This window comes from Rhinatrema bivittatum, chromosome 1, assembly GCF_901001135.1.
Source record: "Rhinatrema bivittatum chromosome 1, aRhiBiv1.1, whole genome shotgun sequence".
NCBI lineage: Eukaryota > Metazoa > Chordata > Amphibia > Gymnophiona > Rhinatrematidae > Rhinatrema > Rhinatrema bivittatum.
Genome location: NC_042615.1, coordinates 297,076,964 through 297,090,379, shown reverse-complemented (window position 1 = coordinate 297,090,379; position 13,416 = coordinate 297,076,964). Strand labels below are relative to the sequence as shown.

Here is a 13,416-nt window from a genome sequence, read left to right as displayed (position 1 = left end):
ACTGCCTTGAGCGCCGAATCGCAGGGGTCGCACAGGCGCACATTCATTCATTTACTGCCGGTGGGGGCTGCCGGAGAGGCAGCCCCCACCGGCAGTGAATGAATTCATTCATCCAGGCGGAGGAGCCGGCTGCTTTCGCCACCGGCTCCTCCGCCTGGATGAATGAATGCGCGCCTGTGCGGACCCGGCCTAGATTTAACACGCGACCGCCCGCCGGCCGTCTCGAACTAACGCGTGTCCCCCCGCCGCCGCTGCCTGGAACAGGCGCCCACCCGCCCGCGGCCTAGATTTAACACGCGACCACCCGGCTCCCGCCGCCGCTGGCCGCCTGGACCCACGCGGCTGTCTGAAACTAACGCGCGTCCACCCGCCGCCCGGAACAGGCGCCCACCCGCCCGCGGCCTAGATTTAACACGCGACCACCGGCCCCCCGGATCCCGCCGGCCGCCTGGACCCACGCGGCCTTCCGACAGGTATTTAAAAATTTTGATTTTTACACTTCCTAACCCAGGTTAATGTATAGGCGCTGTATTAAGCGCCTATACAGTAAAATGGGTTACGCGGGCATAACCCTTCCCTACCGCTTTAAAGCCGCGGCATGCATTTGCATGCGATTAGAGGAGAGTATCGGGGAGTTAGTGAAGAGAACTGTGCGTGCGGGGAGGAAGGGTGCGCCTGACACTACCTGACACTACCGCACTGTTTCTACCGTGGCCTTACTGGATCGACCTGTTAGTCGCCAGACTAGTCAGATGGTCCTTAGCCAAAGTGGTTCAGAGATGCATAGTCCATACCGCAACTTTGTTAAATTTGGGAGTGGTGTCAAAGAACGAGTCCTTGTCCTCTGTGAGTGTAATTAAACCTAAATCTCCTTTGGCTAACTGAAGACAGTAGTAGGTAAGCAAAAAACTGTTCACATGAGAGGCCCCACTCTTGCAACTGTGGAAAGGAGAACAAAGTTATAGAATCCTCTTCTACCCACTGGTGGACCGCACGTAAGCCATGGGATTCCCATTCAGAAAAAACACATGAATCCATCCCTGGAGGGAAATCAAGATCGCCACCATGGTTAGGAAGGGGGATATTGTCAGTGAACGGCTTATGCTTTTCTGCCACCATAGCCATGCCTGTCTCAATTCTTTAAACCAGGGAGGGGGCAAAACCAGAGACACCAACCGGCTACCAGACGGTGTAGTAAGTTAACAGGATAGAATGGCGCAAGAATATCCTTAATTAACTCCTCAGTATCAAATTTATTGTTACCCGCCACCCAATCCTGAATGTCTCAACAGGCAAGCAACATTGTACACCCATAGATCTGAGACTCCCAGTCCTCCTTCCAGCTTACCCAAACGAAGGGTATCCAGTTTGATGTATGCCCTTTTACCTCCCCAAATGAAAGAGACCAAAATAGAGAGAGAGACACACAAGTATTTATCTTTGATCCAAATGGGCAACATTTGTAAACAGTATAAAATTTTGGGAAGTATGACCATTTTTATTAGAGCGCAGTGTCCCATCAGTGACAGCGGGAGACCCTTGTGAAGCTTCTTTTCAAACTTAAAGTTGTTGGGACTTGAAGTTTCTTACCTGGAAAGTGTCATCTTGTGGTCATCACTTTGGAACAAAGACCTAAAAGGGGTTGAATTAGCACAATCAAGGCTTCAACCCTGGCTACTGTCCATTCTCCAGTTGGCCTGCAGATTAGAATCTGAGGCTTATCGAGAGAGATCTATGGCAACTTCAGTGGCTCATCTCGAGGCCACATCTGTTGAAGACGTCTGCAAAGTTGCTGTTTAGTCGCATGTGCACACCATGTCCCATTACTGTCTTGACAACATATCCCATGGAGATAACTTTGGAGAAGTAGTTCAGCATAGCCAGTAGTTCAGACAACCTGGCACCACCAGGTGGAGAGTGTTCAGTAGTTGCTCTGCAAGGCAACCCTCAACTTCGGACTCTCCGTGTGTTTTGGCTAATTCAAGCTTGCTTGACAGTAGAGAAGGCAAGTTTGCTTACTTGTAAGCAGAGTTCTTTGTAGACATCAGAATGAATTAGCCATATTAATTCTCTAGTACCGCGCTAAAACATGTGCAGAGTTGTAGCCCTTCAGTTTCTTCCTGTGCTTATGTAAATTCCTGTGCATACTCTTAACTTTGCTGAGCTGCGAGAACTGGGTTGGTCTGTGCCATGAGATGTTATCCACGCATTAATGGCTAATTTATCCTGCAGTTTATGGAGAGCTCTGTACAGCAAAGCAAATTTTGCTTTTTCTGGCAACCCCTGCCACTTCAACAATTTTTTTGCTTGTCATAGAAGTTATGTAGACACACAATTAATGGCTCTGTCTGCTGCCCTTAGTTGGAGCTGGTGCCCAGACCCTGTGCACCATATCATTTTTCACCAAGTTGTGCTTCATTTCTATTTTGAGTTAGGTAGGAATCCACCCCAAAAAGAAGGCAGCTGTATCCTGGCTTTCTTTTCTGGAAGGCAGATAATCCAAAGACTGTTCCTGTGGGAATGATTTTCAATGTTACTTTGCAGCTAAGAACTTCTGGCCCCATTCCAGCTTTCCAAAGTTTTAGATCCCTGCCATGAGTCCTCTAATTCCTTACTTCCATCTCTAACTCATCTAGCTGTGAAAAATTGGTTTGGACTGCTAAAAAACCAGCTGAGCAACTTTTGTCCACCATGATTAAGTGCGAGTCCAGTTCTCAGACTTTAGATGTCAGTCCTTCCATAATGTCCCTTTATTGCTATAGTAGCTGACAGTGAAGCAAACATACCAGTTCAGGCCTGTACAGCTTCAGCCTCGAGCAAATGTTTGGGCAATGTCTTTATGCCTCACTTAGACTTGTCAACATGATCCGCCGATGTCAGGGATGGATCTTTTAATAACTTCTTTAACCATCACAAATGCAAATTTCCAAGTGTCTAAGTGCACTAAAAACTATAATTTATAACTAGGTGCAGTGGGAGCTCAACAAATCAGCTCCCTCTGTCTTCAATGCATCATGTGACACCCCCCCCCCCCCCCCCAATCAGTCTGGTTTTCAGGGTAACCAAAATATGCAAATTGGGTTTTTAGACCAAATGTGTGTAAATGTATTATGCATGTTCAGTGCAAATGTCTTAAACTAGACCTGCTTGGGGGAGGTAGGGCTGATCTAGCAGCATGTGTTAGTGTTTTATAGCTCTCAATTCAACAGTGAGTGTTTGAGGTGCCAGAATGAGTGACACAATAAATCCTATTGGAAATAGAAGCAGCCATGTGGCCAGGTTTATAAGAGGCTGCAATGGAAGAAGACTAACAACTGGGTCTAGGAGGCTGCAAATTCTGTAATAACTAGATGTCCTAGCCGAAATAGTTTTTCATGTAGCAGAGTACCTGATAAGCTATGAAGGCAACCTGGTGGAGAGGGGCTGTTTGGGCAACTGTCATGTTAATATTGCTGGTTATACAGATTCTCTGAGATTTTTTATGGTTAGGCATAGGAAAGGTGGGTGCTAGAGAGAACAAAGTGGGATCTTGTGTGCTCTGCCCATGATGGTGGTACACAAAGGAGAGACTATCCTGGATAGGGAGAGCTCACTTGCAGTCAGTCTTTGGTAGCTAGCTAAGATGTATCCTTAATATGGACTGGATAACTGAGCAGACTGGATGGGTCAAATGGCCACCTTCTACTGTCTACTATGTTACAACTGGCAATAGAGTTGAACACAGCTAGAGCATTGCTGTTGATCATTCCTAGGTAACTCCCATTGAGCCTGAGATTGCTGAGCCTGGGTTATGATTAAAATAAAATGAGCAACAATGAGAGAATTCTGTTGCAGCAACTTCATGGCATCTTATAGCTTTTATGCCTGTATTTATTTGCTTTGTCTCTTATTTTTTTTAATTCTTTATCAAATTTAGGCTGCTTAGGGTAACAGTATGCAGCTACCTAATCATACCAAATGTTTGTTTAGGTTAGAACAGAAACAGTACCCCCACATATACTACCATGGCCTCCCCATAGGCGGTGAACAAAAATCAACATAGGGTTATGGATATTTTTTCTTTGGTAGTCCTTTAAAGGTAAAACACCACAGCCCTGTAAACAGCTAACAAGAATCCCACTTTTTTCTGGTCTATCTTTGTACCTATTTTCAGGTTATCAAGACGCCAATGACCAGTCAGAAGACGTTCGATTCTCTGATAGATTTCAGCAAGGCTTTAGGAAAGAATCCTGTCTCTTGTCAGGTGAGTGAAATTTGAGTTTCTTGCCTTAAGTGCTGGTTTGGTCACTTTTTAGGTGGTGCGGTTAGGGGGGGGGAATCATTTATGAAACCACATATAAGAACCAAAGACTTGTCATACTGGGTTAGACTATGGGTTCATCAAGTCCAGTATCCCGTTTCCAACAGTGGCCAAGCCAGGTCACAAGTACCTTACAGGATCCCAAGGGGTAGATAAATTTCAAGCTGCTTATCCCAAGAAAAAGCAGTGGATTTCTGCAACTCTACCTTAATGGTTTATGGACTTTTCCTCCAGGAACTTGTCCAAACCATTTTTAAATGCAGCTATGCTGACCACTTTCACCACATATAATGATGCTGTTCTCTCTTCCTGGAGCTTAGCAGAGCTGTCCCCACCCCCCCCTCCCCCCACCACCACCACCACACACACAAACACACCATGGAGAGAAGAATTACTGCCCATCCTTGACAGGTTATCCCGACAGTCGTTGATGAAAAGAGGCAAAGAGACAACCTAGATGAAACTTTGCAAATGTTTGGAGGACAGCCCTGCTCATAGCTGGGCTATTGCACAGCCCTGCTCATAGCTGGGCTATTGCACAGCCCTGCTCATGGCTCTACCTTGTTGAGGCTCCATTATGTCTGTTAACTGTTGAGCTTCTAAAGCAGAACAGTGTTAATATAGACAGCTATCTAGTTGGGTAGTGTACATGTGATTATTGCTGTGCTGAGATTAAGAGCATAAGAGACAAATGGTTGCAAAAGGCTGACGAAGTGATGGAGGCAATTTTTTTGTAGTAAGCTAAGATTGTTTCACAGCCTAAAGCGTGCAGGGTTGTCTCAATTTCCCACGTACAAGGTCTTAGAGTGGTAATGGCTTGACAGAACTGCAGATGGGTGGATGGATAGGAATTAGAGTGGAGCTCCTTCCTGAAGTAGAATAGGAGGTGGGCACCAGCTCAGTTCCTGTTTCTTCTGATTGGATATTGTTTGGCTGTCAATGGTCAGGAGACTTTTCTGATGGGAACAAAGACTGCTATGGATGATATGTGATGTCAGCTTGGAAGGATGCCACCATTTGTTCTAAGTCAACCAACCTTTCTCTTGTTGAAAGACTGAAGAACATCTAATTACCTATAAGCAAGTAGTTTTAGTGTGTTCGCTCAAGCCAACAAGAGAAAATTCCCTTCTGTAGGAAAAACTGTTCATGCTCTGAGTTGAATTCTTTATTTTTATTTAAGGTTTTTCTTTACCGACATTCGTCAGGGACATCATGCCAGTTCACATGTAACAAGGGCGACAATGTAGAAAATCAGTTACAAAAAACAAGGATGTAAAAAAACTGGGAGTTGTGAACGAGAGATACATATAGATTGAAGGAAAAGGCATGAGAACGGAAATATGAGAACTGAAACTGTAATATATACAAGAGGAAGGTAACAAGGCAACAAAATTGTTTCCAATTATTAGGGAGCAGGTAGCCGAGAATGATCACAGTAAAATTTAATATACAGAAGACATGTATATTCTTGAAAAACAATCTGAGATGGCCTAGATTTATCAAATCTGTAACATGTGATAAGTGGGGAAAAAAAGCCTTTTGCATGGAGGTTAACCCTCAGACCTGCAAGCTGGGATCAGCCAGCTATCTAGGTATAAGAAAAATTTTGGATGCTTCTGCAGCAAGGCAGCTGGTGAAAAAACTCCCAATGCTAACAGACCGGAGTGCAGGTAAGATCCTTGGGAAGGACGGACAGAAATAAGTGCAAAAGCATTCTCTAGGGCTACAGTGCATAATCAATTTCCCTACTGCGGGAAAGGAAGATGTTTTGGCATCTCAGCTTCCCTTAAGGGTAAAGAAGTATCTGGAGTGGAAACCTTGTCCAAGGTGATATGAAGGTACAGGTTGTATTGCTGTTGAGGAGAAAGGACTCCATGTTGAGGTGGCGTTGTGGAAGGTGTGACAGAACTGAATCGAAGGCAGAAAAATGACTAATGCACACAGCATGCAGAGTCCTGACTTTTGAACTCGGCTATCTGTGGAGGTTTTGTCTGAATACACACCTTGAGCAGAGTTTGACTCGAAAAATGGACTGGACTTAACTAAGCTGATTCTGAGTGACTGTGTTTTGCTGTGTAGCACAATCCAGAAGCTGATGTTTCCGGAAACATGGCCATGTAAAAATGTAGAAACACAGTGCTGCTAATTTGCGATCATACACCTAAGGCTTTCCTCCTAGGTGGTGGTCTCTAAGACCAGGAGCATCCACCAGTCTGTCATGGATAACATGAAAGATACTTGCTCTCAAGTCAGCCATGCATGGAGCTTCAATGTAAGCAGTTGAGCATGTAATACAGTATGAATTTCATCGATTGAAGGAGATGGCTTAAGCACTTTTCTACAACCAGGAGTGGTGAAGGGTGATGAATTAAAGGATGTTAGTTTCTTTAAGTATTGGTCCAGAAATATCCTGCAATTCCAGGTCTATTCTTGTGCTAGAATCCTACACCAGGAAGAGTTGGATGATGGGTGCCCCATAAATGCAACATGGAATCTTATTTTTCAACTTTTTTTTTTTTTTCTGATCATGCAGAATGTAAGTATAACTTCCTTTCTGCTGGGGCACTTGGAATAGTTTTCCCAGAGCATAGTTTACAATTCCAGCAGGATGTTGTGGACTGGAAAGGCTGCTGGCTTAGCTGGCATTTCCAGTGATTGGAGGAGAAGAGAGATTTTTGCTCAAGGATGTCTTTCTTTAGGAACCTGAAGTCCGAATGTTTACCCATCTTGTCCAAAGACTGGCAATAAGGAAAGTCCTCTGGATGAAATGTGTTTCCTGGAAGGTCCACGGGAGGGGGAGGATCCATGTGTACCCCTCCACCATGTTTATTTTTATTTATACTTTTTTTATACCGACCTTCATGAAAAATATCATATCAGATCGGTTTACAATGAACAGTGTGACAAGAAACCTTCCAAAAAACAAGTTGCAGAAAAGTTACAATAAAACGGGTACTGGGGTAGGGAGAAGAAGACGCTAGAAGTGTTTAGAAGTGAAAGACACTAATCCACGACCTAAACTCTGCAGAATGAGTTTGAATACCTCTAAAAGGTATAATCTTGGTGGCTGAGTGGACTCCACTGCACGTGAGCACCATGGACTTGAACCACCTAGTGGATGTCCTGGGAATGTATCAGAACAGGGGATTGAGACTTCCCGGAAGAATGGAGCTTAATTCTAATTGCTGTCCGTGGAAGGAAGGATGTCTTGTTAGAGCACGCAAGGCAGGTGCCTTGACCAAGCCAGCTATCTGAATCTGAGCAAAATACTTGCCAGATAAAAACAGAGCAGGCTGAAAAACGTCTGTCGACCTGCTGGGTACTGGGTTTCACTGTCACATTGGGATGAGCTGTGACACTGGAGCACAGAAATAACCTCTGTGACACTGGCCAGCTGAAAATGCATTGGTGATGTCTGCCAGTTTAGTGATGTATCCGGCATATGTGTCTGCTGTGCTGGCTAGGGATTGTTTTGGTTTAGTCAGGTGACTGTCTGAGCCGAGCAGGGGCTGAAAAGACTGAGGTGGCTCATTAGGCAGCACTTAGCTGTAAAATCCTGCACATGCTGAATAGAACAAAATCTCTACTGAACTAAAAGGGGGGTCTGTTTGGTACTGCAGGGTGATGTCAGCCACACGTAATGGCTAATTCAACCTGCTGATCAGAAAAGTTGATTTGGGAAGGATTTGCTTTACTCTGGTTTGTCATGCTATCAGGCCGATACAGTAAAAATTGTGGGAGAGCGGGCGAGCGCCTGCTCTCCTGACGCGCACAGGAGAGTGGCGGTTCAGTAAATTTATTCCAATTAGGGCCCGCAGTAAAAAGAGGCGCTAGGGACACTAGCCTAGTGCCTCCTTTTTGACAGGAGCGGCGGCTGTCAGCGGGTTTGACAGCCAATGCTCAATTTTGCCGGCGTCAGTTCTCAAACCCACTGACAGCCACGGGTTCCGAAACTGGATACTGGCAAAATTGAACGTCCAGTTTTCGAGCCGCTGGCCCATTTTAAATTTTTTTTTTTTTTTTTTTAACTTTTGGGACCTCCGACTTAATATCGCCATGATATTAAGTCGGAGGGTGTACAGAAAAGCAGTTTTTACTGATTTTCTGTACACTTTCCCGGTGCCGAGAGAAATCAACACCTACCTTTGGGAAGGCGCTAATTTCTGAAAGTAAAATGCTGCACATTTACTTAGTGAATCACGCGGGAATAACTAATAGAGCTATCAACGTGAATTTGCATGTTGCGGGCGCTTTTAGTTTCGGGGGAGGGTTGGACGCGCATTTTTGACGGGCTATTACCCCTTACTGAATAAGGGGTAAAGGTAGCGCGTCAATCGCGGGTTAACAGTGCGCTCCGCCGGAGCACACTGTACTGTATCAGCCTGTTAGGTGATTAATAATACTGTGGTGATGCTCTTGTATCCACTGAGTTGTTACCAATTTAACAGAACTAGTTTTGGCTTAGGTTTTGGAGGGAGCCTTTGGGTCAGCCCTAATTTTTGGAACATCCATCCCAATGTATTTTGTAATTTTTCTGCTTCCTTTTGCAGTCACTGCTACAGATATTATGGTGTATCTTGAGATGTTGAAAGTTTTGCTCTGGAAACTGGGTCAAAAACTCGCAGGCAATGACATTGCAAAGTCCCCTGGATTGTCTCCATACTACAGCCTGAGGTTCTCAAGCCAGTCCTTTGGAAATGTCTAGCTAGCCCAGTTTTCAGGAGATCCTCCGTGAACATGCATGCAATCGATTTTTTACATACAATGAAAGCAGTGTGCATCATGCATGTTCACGGTGGATGTCTTGCAGACCTGACTGGCTAGGTGCGTCCCAAGGACTGGTTTGAGGACTGCTTCCACAAAGCATGGCAAGGCGTTAGATTCAGCATATGGCTTCTGCCAAAACTTCAACTCTTTCTGTAAACCTCTTGTAAGACTTGAAGTGAGAATGCAGAACTACGTACTTTTACATTGTCTATGTAGTGAGCAGCTGTGAGATGGTGGTGATTTAAGGGCTGATGATTTATGGGGTTAAAATTGGCTTTCAATCACACATCTACCTGGTTAAAAAAAAATAGCTCTTATAATCTAAATCTGTGCACAAAATCACTGGGCATCCAAATGTGGCTGGTTAGAAAGTACCTGGTTGGGCATTCCCGGGCAGGCTTTTCAAATTTAGCTGGTTAGTGCCATATAGAGATCCAACTGGCTAAATTTTTGGCTGGACAAATCTAGGGGTAGTAATGGCAGGCTAAATCTGCCCTGCATGTAAAAGTGTCAGGCTGCTTATTTTCACCACCCCCAATATCTCCTTCCTCCCAAAAATAAAAATCTAAAATGTTAAGGGCAGGGATTTCCTGCTTCCTTCCTTGTTTGGGGTTTTTTGTTTGTTAGTCTGAGTGGGACTTGCTGGCTTGGTCCGCCCCCCCCCCCCCGGACAACCAATTAGTGCTGAATTTAAGCACAAACCAGCTGAGGGGGTGATTTTTCAAGCCACAATATTTTATCGCAGGAGGGGCAAAATATCTTGAAGGATGTTCTGCGATATTTCCCCCCTTCCACAAGAAAATATAGCTGTGGTGTCTCTGGGATATATTTTCTTGCAGAAAAATACTGCAAGAAAAAGTATCATACGGAAGGGGAAAAATGCATGATACCTTAAAGGGTCACATACACTATTTTGTTTTGTTTTGTTTTGTTTTTTTTGGGGGGGGGGGGTAAATGGCCCCCCTGGGATCTCTGCAGATCCCTGTCAAGGTGGCCTAGCAAGCCCAAAAGTATTTTAAAAAAATTACTTGATGCCATGCTCCTTCTCAAAACCCCTCACCTTTGAATTGGGAATGGGGGAAGCTGCTCCCTGACCCACCCCCTCCATAGAATATCAGCCCTGGTGTCTAGCTGCCCCCATGCCCCCCTTACATAGAACATAGATCCTGGTGGTTTAGGGGGCCCTAGATTCCCCCTTTACCTTTAGAAGTCATTCCTGGTGGTCCAGTGGTGGCCAGGACCGGTCGACGCTATTTTCCAAAATAGCACCAGCTGGCTTTTGCCCCATCACGTAGGGCAAAGGCTGGTCACTACCATTTTGGAAAAGGTGTTGACCTGCTTGGAGCTAGGGGGCATTCCAGGCCACCAGGGGTGCCTTCTAAAGGTATTGGGGTGGGGGGAGGCGGGAATCTAGGAGGCAGGGGTGGAGGTTGGGCCTCCCCTAGACTCCAGTGTTTGGGGGTTTTTCCTGTAAAGGGGATGGTAGGAGGTGGATCACTAGACACCAGAGATGCTATTCTGTGGAATGGGGAGGTCCAAGTTGGGGAGTATTTTATTTAAAGGGGAGGGATTTGGGGAAGGGGCAGGGTGTTGCACAGTTATTTTTACTTTTTTATACTTTAGGGCCTGTTAGGCCACCTCAATAGGCAGGCATCTGCCAAGACCTCTGGGGGCATTTTTTAATTTTGGGGCAGTTGTCTTTTGGGATGCTTGGCCCTTTAAATTTTGCCATGGAAGTATCAGGATGTTCACTAGTGTCCTGATGCTCCTAAATTGTATTTATGTAAATGCATGCAAAGCAGCTAATTTCAATAGGGGCAGAATTTTGAAGGAAAAAACATGCAACAAACAGCTTTTGATTGTGCATTATAACCTTATCGTAACTTGTAAATGTACCTCTGTCAGCTAAATCTAGCTGCTCAGATTTTGACCAGCTAGATTTAGCCAGATATTTAACTGAATTCGTGGCTGGTTAGGTTCAGGTAAAGATAACTGTTTAAAATTACATGGTACTTAATACACAGCAGCATTTAAAATATCCTCTTCTGTCAGTACAGTGTTACCTCAACTGGTTAGCCCTCTTTCTCTGCTAACGTCTTGTTTGGAATGGGATATAATAATCTGGTCTCGTATATGTCCATGATTATGGCTGAGATCCTCATCCTTTGTTTTTCCCTTCCTTTCTCCTTCATATTTGCTCATATATGCTGGATGAAGCAAATTATTCCATTGGCTAGGGAGAACAGAGTTTACCCAGCAGCATGCAGCTGCCCTTTCTCCTTCTGCTATCCTGTTGAGACTTAAAAGCATCTCATTTATGATATACCCAATTATTTACCCTCTGCCAAGCAGTAACACAGGCAATCCAATCCAGGACTCCTGCAGAGTACAGTGCAGCCCATCTGGCTATCCGTAGAGAGTGACCTCTGGCTCTCACAATAGTCTGAGCCCGTTGTCTTAAGAGTAATATGGGGCTGCTCTGCTTTGACCCATCATGCCATTAAATGATGACATAGTGTACCTTGTAACACATACATCATTTTTGCTCTTACAGGACACTCCTGGATTTATTGTAAACCGTCTCCTTGTGCCATACATGTTAGAGGCTGTTCGGCTCTATGAGAAAGGTATGCATAGTATATAAAATGCTGAGTGATACTTGTTTTAACATAACAGAAGAACATTTTGTGGCCAACCTATGATTGTGTTTACAGAATTGGATCTATTATAAAATAGTGCACACATTTCTAAGCATGCTTGTTCACATAGAATATAATGGTACCACAAGGCCCATTTCCCCTTCATTTTCCACCCCTCTCCCCCAGGGCAAAGAGCACCGCCCTGTGCAGTTTGCCCAGCCAGCCCAGGGAGTGAAAAACCCAACTCATGAATTCAAGCAGGGATCTTCATCACACTCACTTTGCCACCAGACCAACCCTTAAGCTATTTTTGTTTCTACCACATTTTCCTAATTTCTGATTGCACCTATTGGTATTTAGCTAAGTGTGTGTGGATCCAGCTTAATAGATATTTGTTCTTAAACATCCATGAAAATGTAAAATTAAGGCTCTCATTTGAATTGCTGCATCTAAAAATGTTCTCCACCAGGCTTGCAGGTCCCAAGCTAAATCTGGAAATACAAAACTTATTTCAAAACTTGGACATCTTTCTTTGTGAAAAACCATAGTTGAATCTAGTTCCTGCTGAGTTGGAACACAGAAGCCACTAAGAGGGGCTTTTTTTTAAGCAGATGTCATCTAGCTTGAATTTTAGTTTCTTTCACTCTTATAGATCCAAACTTTTCCTCAAGGTAGAGAATAAGCTGACATAGGTAGAGAGAATGTAAATTGCATTTGAATACATCCAAAGGTAATGAATTTCTAACACATTTGCCACATTTTGTAATCTACAATTTAAAATCCAATTTAAGGGCAGATTCCATGGCGTACAGCACAGCTGCCTGCTCCCCAAAATAAACATTTTTTAACATGTTGAAAAGTTAATCTGTTGTAGAGCAGAAGTTTTAAAATTTACCTTAAACATTGCTGTGTCAAGCCTCACAATCGCCTTCCAAACTTCTTAGAGTAATTTCTAGTAGGCATTCCCATCAAAGTAACCATGTGCTAGCAAACCTAAGACAGGAACTATCCCAAGGTCTGTATCCTCCACAGGGAAGAGACCTAATTCTCCTGTCAGTGCTGCACAACTGTCATCACAGGCATCCCCAAATTACTGGATTGGTATCTCATGCTCATTGCCACAGCCAAACTCTGTCCTTATTTAGCAATTAAGATTCAAAGCAATGCACATAACAAAACAAAACAATCATTATCTGTCTTCTGACTAATACATTAAAATAACTTAATAAAATACACACATTCCCAACCCTTTGCACAACACAGATCAACTCCTAAATAGCATGGATTGATTACAGAACAGTTGTTTTCCAGACATAGATCAATGCAGATTGGAAAGACCAACTTGAAAAAGTGAATATTTAGCAATGTTCTAAATCTTAGGAAGTTCTTTCCAGTCAATTTCAGAATTGGAGCAATGCATGAAAAGGTGTATGACTCAGTCATAAACCTACATTCTTTAACTGTAGGGGTAAGCAACAAATCATGTGACTGGATAGTGAGCCCAGATACATACCTTGTACCATTAACCATTAAATACTCTATTCTGGGCCTAGCTCATGTAATACCTTTTAAATCCTGGTCATAAACCTAAAATCTTGATCTAAACGACTACCCAGCTGAGCGGAAACAGAATGGGAGAAATATGAGCTGTTTGGCGCCATCGGATGACGTCACCATGTCATGTCTTATTCATTCTGCTGTCTACAGAGA

At 44.0% G+C, this 13,416-nt stretch overlaps 1 protein-coding gene across 1 annotated transcript in view; it reads left to right on the top strand.

Moving 5' to 3' along the window:
- HADH (hydroxyacyl-CoA dehydrogenase) overlaps positions 1-13,416 on the top strand; it is a 114,401-nt gene that overhangs the window by 88,873 nt on the left and 12,112 nt on the right. Inside the window, exons 5-6 of the mRNA XM_029596734.1 lie at positions 4,154-4,243; positions 11,622-11,694. Coding sequence (XP_029452594.1) covers positions 4,154-4,243; positions 11,622-11,694 — 163 coding nt within the window. The remainder of the gene's footprint in view (positions 1-4,153; positions 4,244-11,621; positions 11,695-13,416) is intronic.